The sequence below is a fragment of the Triplophysa rosa genome, linkage group LG20 (assembly GCF_024868665.1).
Source record: "Triplophysa rosa linkage group LG20, Trosa_1v2, whole genome shotgun sequence".
Taxonomy (NCBI): Eukaryota; Metazoa; Chordata; class Actinopteri; order Cypriniformes; family Nemacheilidae; genus Triplophysa; species Triplophysa rosa.
The window spans coordinates 6,567,966-6,576,539 of record NC_079909.1 but is presented as its reverse complement, the minus strand read 5'-3'; the positions used below and the strand labels follow the sequence as shown (position 1 = coordinate 6,576,539).

The window sequence follows — 8,574 nt, the reverse complement described above, 5'->3', positions numbered from 1 at the left end:
TTATGTGAACTGAGTATTTTGTCGATTCGCGTAAAAGCCGCTGGAGGGAGACAGAGACTACAGTTCAGCAAAGAACAAACGTGGCTGTGGTGACGCAAATATGTACACACCTTGTATTTAAGGTGTGTCAGTAGATTTCTGTTGTTACAAGATTAAACAGAATATTACAACAAATATAATGAGTATTATATTGTTTGGTGTTTAGCCTTTAATTGTTATTATTAGAGGGCACAAATGCATGTGATTTCAGTTGTCCTATCAGTAGAAACAGCTCTCTTAATCATAACTGAAATCTGTCCATATATCACATTTTATATGTAGAGGCACAACAACATCGCTTATTACTACTATTGTCTTATATAACCCTTTTAAAATATCATTCAGATAAGATTGTTCTTCAGTATTTGCCTGTAGAATATTGCGCACAAAATGGTGTTTTATTAACAGAGCATGACCTCCTTCCGTTACGGAACAATGTTGTATGATTAACATGGCGTTGATGGAAAATGGTTTAACGGTATTGAGCAGGTGGGGTTTTTGTTCTCATCGCTGCCAATGTCGTGTAACGGGACACAGGACGCGGGGGTGAGCAGCATCTCTTGCGCTTGTGTGCGTCACAGAGGACGCGCACGCCCGCCCGCCCGAAGAGCAATAACAGCATTTTCAGCGACATCGCTCGATAAACGCCATGCAGATAACACGGGAAAATGAAACGGGACTGGCACGCCATAGAATGTAAGACATTTGTCGTGTATCTGATCTCCTAATGCTTCCTACAATATATAAGTAACAAGATTCGGGACGTTTCAACACAAGTCACCAGGTAAGAATAAATGGTTTGGTTTCTTACGAGCTATTTATGTTTTCACATCACAGCCGTTTAGACAAACGCGTATTTCGCTAATCGATGTCGCTCGAGAATGTCTTTGACGCGCGTCCTTGCGCAATTTCTTGTGACGGAGCGCAATAGCATCCTTTCCGAGCACAGCGAATGGAGGAAAGGCAGTGGCATGCCGAGCAACGTAATGACTTTGAGAAGCCTTTGCATTTTATTATTCGTCGCCTGTGTGCGGGAACGACGCTCATTTGACGCCAAACCAACGTTTATGGACACATCAGTAGCCTTTACCAGCTTTCACAAAAACACCGTTCCGTTCATGCGGTCATGTGAAGGGAATTAACCCGGGATGATGCATTTACATGTCACATGATTGCGACATACGTGACATAAAAATGAATTCTAATCATTTAAAATTTCATTTCGACCATAGCTTCGAAGCGCTCGTACATGTTGCGTGGCCTATGCTGTGCTTTACCCAACAGGCTGAGAGGAAATAACAGGATGTCTGTTTTGAATGTTGTCTATAATCACAGCTCTATGCGCGATACTAAGCAAAAGCCATTGATTAAAAGACGCATCTTAAAGGGTCTATATCTAAATTCCATCAGAGCTGGAAAGGGTCCAGAATCCTGTAGAGTAAGAATGGAGCTGCTCGGTTGTGGTATTTTTAGACGCATGAGACGGACGTTTACATGTTGCAAGTCTCACTACCTCTCGAAGACTTATTTTTATTGAGCAAAAATCAAAACAAAATGAACAATAGTGTAGCCTATAAGATCCCCGAAGCAATCTCCAGGTTTTTCTTCCCTGTTAAGATTTCATTTTACTCAGTAGTAATAGTTTATCCTATAAATAGTTTTTCAGCAAATCAGTGTAGGAATAGGCTGCAGTGACGTAGATTGAAGCCACAGTTTGTTGTTTGGTTACTACGGTAACTGAACTGACAGAAAATTTTGATGTCTATCCCCCATCCAACATTAGATGTCTGTTTTTGAGCTCAGTCTACCTCCCCTTCATCAGCACCTCTGTCTCCATCACCATGTACATGCCCCCGAGGTCTGTTTCCACAGTAACTGGAGAACTCCCAGGGTTTCCAAAAAAGATGCACAACAGAGATCCCCGAGTACCACAGGGAGACACAGTGAGAGTCTTTGATGTACGCTTAGATGTTCAAAGACGTGACATCATGCATGCTGTTACAAACCAGTACAGACAACTTTAATGCCATGTCAAAATAAGTACATTTCATGGTATTACTGCAATTTGATATTGCACTTCTATTCTCGTATATAATATTCTCTTCTGTTTAAGGGTCATTTCCATGTAAGCTGGAAATGCATTTTGTGTTTTAATATATCTTCAGGACTTATTGTCTTCTAAAAGTCTCAGGAGAAGTATACAGTATATCACTTTTTAGATTAGTATTTAGTATATTTAGCAGTATTTTTATAGGACAATAGAAATTGCAATGATACCATTTACTGTATTCTTTTTCGTATATATCTTGTATACACATTTCTATTTACTGTATATATAAATAGATTACCTGTACTTATTAAATGTGCATTCTATATATTCAATAAATACATTTGAATTGACTTATGTTTAAAATAATGATTTTTACAGTGTATGAGGAGACCCAATGGAAAATCACTGAAATGCATGACCAAGGATGCTTGTTGTTTTGAGGCAATTAATATAGACACCAAAAAGGTGACAACACCAATGTTAAAAAATCTAAATTAATTCATATTAAAACAATGGAAATAGTCAATCTGCCAAAGAATACACTTCACAAATAGACAGGGCGTTTGGGGTTGCCAGAGAAATGTAAAAATGAAGCAAAATAGCAACTTTACAGGTACAGCCCATGCCATAAAAAGTTGCATTTGGAACGTTGTACTTTACGTGCAATTCCTGCATCTAGTAGCTCTTTATATTGGTAATCAAAATATTGGTGTGGAATCCGATTGAAGCTTACAATTCTGTACTGTGTCTGCAAAAGGGAACGGCATGTACAAATAGAAGCAGCACCTTGTGTAACTATTTATCATGATCTGGCATTTATCATTCATAACCCCATCCCAATGCTGTCAGACACATCCCCTGACGCTCCTATTCATTAACTCCAGTAGACGGGATTTGCAAAACTTATACATAAAATGTCTGGTGTTTGCAGCTGACCATATGAGTAAAATGGTGGAATATGAGACGCACGAGTTTTATGAGTGCTTGACTTCTAAATATAATCAGCTTCTGAACATAAAAATCTCTATAAACGTGCTTTAAGCTCAGGCTGTATTTCTTACTGCTGTCAAACCAAAGGAAAAGTCTGTAGGAAGTCTGTTCATTGCTGGTAGGCTAAGTATGGCTGAATTTTCCTCCGGGGCTGCAGGAGATGTGCGACCCACGGAGCATTTTCAAGCTCTTAAACACAGACAGGTTCTCTGTTAATCACATTAATCACCATCCATCATCTGAAAATGAGTCATAAATCTCTGTTGAGGGAGTCAGGAAGTGGCCTCCGTGTCCGAATGCTGCGAGAATTCTGTGAGGTGCCAGAAATATCCGGTGTGATCTTGCTTTCCACAGGAGACCAAGACCAACGGCTGCCTCACAGCGAGATAAATGAGTCATTAATAGATGACCTTGATGCTGATGGCAGAAAAGCCATCCTACTCAATACACAATGGCATACAGGCGTATGCACAAAGTCACATATACACTCCTGTATACATATAAAGCACACAAATAAGAATATGCTGACCATTCTGTTGGAGATCAACCATGTGTGCGCAAAGAATAATACAATACAGCCCTGTTGTAAGTGGTGCACTATGGTACATTCTGTGTATTTTATTTCCGGGTCTTATTTCACCCCAAAATCAGGATGAAGAAAGACGAAATTGTATTCAAAGGGACAATTCACCCGAAAAAGAAAATTCTGTCATCATTTACAAACGCTTGACTTTTTCCAAATCGGTATAAATTTATTTGCTCTGATGAACACGGGGAAAGATATTTGGAAGAGTGCTTGTAAACAAACAGTTCTTGGACCCCATTGACTACCATCGTAGGAAAAATGTCTATTCTGTTGAGCACAAAAGAAGATATTTTGAAGAATGTAGGAAAGCAAACAGTTCTGGGGCACTTTTGACTACCGTTGTCATTTTTCCTACAATGGATGTCAATAAATAAATAAATAAAATTTGGGCAGGTTTAAATAAAACAGGCATTGTATTATTCATTGGGATCATTTTCAGAGCAATTTTTTCCAGCTGATAAATGATAAAACGTCAAAATCAAAATCCATTAGAATTTAAAGAGCTCGCCCATTTCAAGTGTGAGACTTTAGCATGTAAGCTCAAAATAAACAACTTTATCAATTTAGTTATCTTTATAGCTGTTCTTGACGTGAATATGCCTTAAAGGGATAGTTCACCCAAAAACATAAATTATGTCATCATTTACTCACCCTAGCTCTTTTTAAACTTGTATGACTTTCTATCTTCAGCAAAACACAAAAGTACATATTTTGAAGAAAGTTGGTTACCGAAAACCGTTTGCCCCCATTGACTTTGAACACAAAACCATTGAACACAAAACCAATGCAAGTCAATGGGAACCAACAGTTTTCGTTTACCGACATTCTTCAAAATATCTTCTTTTGTGTTCTGCAGAAGAAAGAAAGTCATACAGGTTTGAAATGACACGAGGTTGAGTAAATGTTGATAGAATTTTCATTTTTGGGTGAACTATCCCTTTAACTGATTTGATGTTTTGGAGGCGTGGACATATTTTCTAAACATGATTCAACAACACGAACACAATGCACACACAAGTAATGATGAGATAAGGTGACGGGTTACTTTGAAAAGCACCAGTGCTGGTTTTCTTTTCTTTTCAGACCGTTTGATAAATTCTGAGAAACTGTGAATGTGGGGGATTCTCTTGTCAATTTGGTGTCCACCTCTCATGATGTGCACATTTATCAAATGCATCTTATGCTTTTCTGTTTTTCAGATCTCAGGGAATCATCAAGTGTTAATCGTCAGATACCCCGATACACCCGAGCAGCATGCCAGAGCAGAGTAACGATTACCGGGTGGTGGTGTTCGGAGCCGGGGGCGTGGGCAAAAGCTCCCTGGTTCTGCGCTTCGTAAAGGGCACTTTCAGGGACACCTACATCCCAACGGTGGAGGACACCTACCGGCAGGTGATCAGCTGCGACAAGAGCGTATGCACTCTGGAGATCACCGACACCACCGGCAGCCACCAGTTCCCTGCTATGCAGCGTCTGTCCATCTCCAAAGGCCACGCCTTCATCCTGGTCTACTCCATCACCAGCAGGCAGTCGCTGGAGGAGCTCAAGCCCATCTACCAGCAGGTGTTGGCCATCAAAAGCAACGTAGAGAACATCCCCATCATGCTAGTGGGCAACAAGAGCGACGAGACCCAGCGAGAGGTGGAGACCAAGGAGGGCGAAGCTCAGGCCAACATCTGGAAATGCGCATTCATGGAGACGTCGGCCAAGACCAACACCAACGTCAAGGAGCTTTTTCAGGAGCTGCTGAACCTGGACAAGAAGCGTGACATGAGCCTGAACATGCGCTCCAGCAAGCAGAGACGTGCGGATAAGCTGAAGGCCAAGTGCAGTGTGATGTAGGAGATGGCAGAATACACCATGGCATGGCTCGACGCGTAACTGACTCCTCAAAAATGTACATAAGTCCCTCACCTCCTCTCTCAGTCTCAATCAGGTAACCTTTAGTGTGCATCCGAACCGTCAACCGTCTCCCCGTTATGTTTGGCTCCTGTAGTGACTCTGTGTACGAGACTTGATGAGCTGACACGTCAAGCAGGAAGGACGTCCCATGACTATCACACATGCAGACTTGAATTCAAGACAGACCAAAATCATCAATATGGCCCTTTTGACGCGAGGCTGTGTCTTTAACGGTACGGTGTTGAAATGCAGACATGAACGTCTTGAACTGGTTCTGCATCGGAAGCAATTCTCATCCAAAGATGGAAAAGCACAGCTCGAGAGGGGACACTATCTGCTCTTCCAAATTGCATACTATAGCAGCACAAAAACCTATTATGAATTAGAAAACAATTCGGGACGAAGGACATTCTTAGCTTGCCAGCGACGTAACCTGGTATAACAGAGTTAAGTGCGTAATGCATGCCTGACGATAGAAAACTACCTTCATATTAAATGTGTTTGAGATCTTTTCATCCAGAACAGAGCTATATCTTATTAAAGCACAGTGAATAAGTCCTAAATGTGATTATTTATAAAGGCTATTTTTTGTGACGGGTGGGGGGGCTCAGGGAGGGGGCTGTCCGCCGGTGTTTCGTTTTAACATTACGTTTTTCAAGTGTTGATGGCACTGGAAAACCTTAATATATGCATTTCGTCATCTAACATATATCCTGTATGTGAACTCTATATGTGTATTATCAGCACTAATGAAATCCCCTGTACAGACCATTTTCTCCTGTCGGTGTCAATATTTCCTCCCATAATTTAACGCCATTTGCTTTAGCAATACATGATATGAAAGCACTTTTAGAATCTCGAGCACATTCAAAACACAGAGCGTGAACCTTTACGAACATGTTCCTGTCAAACGCGTTTACAACTTTACTGCAGAAACAGTGTTTATTCAATAAATATTATGTGAGGGACCAGAAAAATAAAGAAGCACAAACGTAAAGTAAAACAACGACTGGCTTGTCTTCTTTTGTGGATTTATTTAAATACGTTCTCCTATCCCAAATTATTGCATGTAAGTGTGAAATACATTCACCCAAAAGTGTTCACACTGTGGTGCTCCGTGTAAGGTTAGAGTTTTAGCTACTGTATTTCTTTGACGTTTTCTGAGTTTTCTGTTTCAGGATTTTTACATCCGTAAACGGTAAGTTAGTGAACTGCTTTTAAATGCCCATAATTATTCCAATCCACATTTTTATATCAAATGATATACAGTATATATAAGCCAAGGTGAAACATACTTTAGGTTCTTATGATACTGTGGTCCTCATGATGACGGAAAATGCTGGTCATTGATTTAGGGGAATGTTGCTGAAGATACAGACAGGATAGGACATCTGCTGGAACATCTGCTGGTGTACATCTAAAGATTCAAAGGGAAGAAGCAATAATTAACAGGTGTGTGTATACAGGTTTTGGATAGGCTTGTGAGGGCCAAATGTCCTCCTTGACATAGTGAAATATCATGACCACCACCAACTTATGAGGACATTTCACTGGTTTCCAGGCAAATAGTGGTTTTATTTTAATCTAATGGCATGTGAGATTTAGATCGTATCAGTCACGTCTAACACCATACGTGGTTACATTATACAAAAAGTCTTTACAAGACATTACATTAAAGTAAAACTACCACAAAGAATCAAGGAATCATTCTTAAAATTTTAATTTACAGTTATCTACATATAATATAAAAGTATGTGGGAACAGTAAACAATATTCTATTAAATATTTTATTCATTATTATATAATATTATTGGGTGCAAACACCATCAACAAAAAACAGAACACAAAACAAACATAGAGCATATCCTTTGTAGAATAACATAGGCCTGAGTAATATGCGAGGTTTCATGGGACTCATGCGCCTGGGCTCTCACTACGTCATCACCCAAACGTGTTTTTTCGTCAATTTTAACAATCATAGGTAGTTTAAATGGTTAGAGTAAGGTTAGGGTGTGGGTTAGGGTAAAGGTTTCGTAAGACTTGAAACACCAAAGCTTTACCAAACCAACAAGCCACGCCCACGGATCTGACTCGAAACACCAAGGATTTAGTGAGCACACGCAGCCTGGCCCGAAGTTAATTTCCGGTGTGTGTTTGGTTGTAATAAAACAATTTATATGATTTTTTATTTATATATCATTAACATTTTATTTCATATAATAATTGCATTAAATTAAATTAAAAAAGTTATTGATTCTTTGCGGAGGTCTACCGGAAGTTAAGTTTGGGCCACAGGACATAACGTTTGCTTATGTTGTTGCTGCTGAAACCGTCTCCCAAAACACTCTGTTAAAACATATTTGTTGCTTCCAAATGCATATAGGCCTACTTTTTTTTACCAAACTATCCACAAACCGCAGCAATTACAGTTACAGTACTTATACGTTATTTGATCAGAAGGTGTAAATATATAAGAACATACAATGCAGCTGTGAAATGGCCCACATCTCGCTGGACGTGTTGTTGACACTTTCCATTCATCACCCAGTTTGTTGTGGCGTGTTTTAATGTTCTGACACTGCCCTCTGGTGGTAAAAGAGAGGTTAGAAACATTAAAAAACATTTCAAGTGCCTCCTGAAACTGAAGGTAACTAAACAAAGCATTTCTTGTGCTGTATGTTGTGTTTTGCTGCATTACTTTACTTAGGTTTTAACAAAAGAAATTGGTCATCATTAGTTTACTCTATACATAAACTTTACATATATGAACAATCACATTTTTGTTTTCAAATTGAACAATGTCAGGCTCACAATCTCAGAACCCACCTGCTGTAAATTTGACACGCATAGGAACTTTCTGTCATAGGAAGCACATGGGGAACAGTGTCTAAATATTAGGATGTATTAGGCATTAGGATGCATTCCCCTGCAGTCATGTAGGCCTACGAATTAAACAGTAGAAGGGTACAAATATCAGTGCCCGCCAGAAAAGAAGGCAGTGACTGAA

At 39.6% G+C, this 8,574-nt stretch overlaps 1 protein-coding gene across 1 annotated transcript; it reads left to right on the top strand.

Annotated features, from left to right (window-relative positions):
• The first annotated feature begins 566 nt into the window (after positions 1 to 566).
• On the top strand, positions 567 to 6,569 carry diras1a (DIRAS family, GTP-binding RAS-like 1a). The gene is made up of 2 exons (XM_057362697.1): positions 567 to 823; positions 4,865 to 6,569. The coding sequence occupies exon 2, from the start codon at positions 4,920 to 4,922 to the stop codon at positions 5,505 to 5,507; it is 588 nt and encodes a 195-aa protein (XP_057218680.1). The 5' UTR covers positions 567 to 823; positions 4,865 to 4,919; the 3' UTR covers positions 5,508 to 6,569.
• Positions 6,570 to 8,574: the final 2,005 nt, after the last annotated feature.

What these genes read in the sequence shown, in the direction of transcription:
- diras1a (XM_057362697.1), top strand. Translation starts at nt 4,920, where the DNA reads ATGCCAGAGCAGAGTAACGATTACCGGGTGGTGGTGTTCGGAGCCGGG.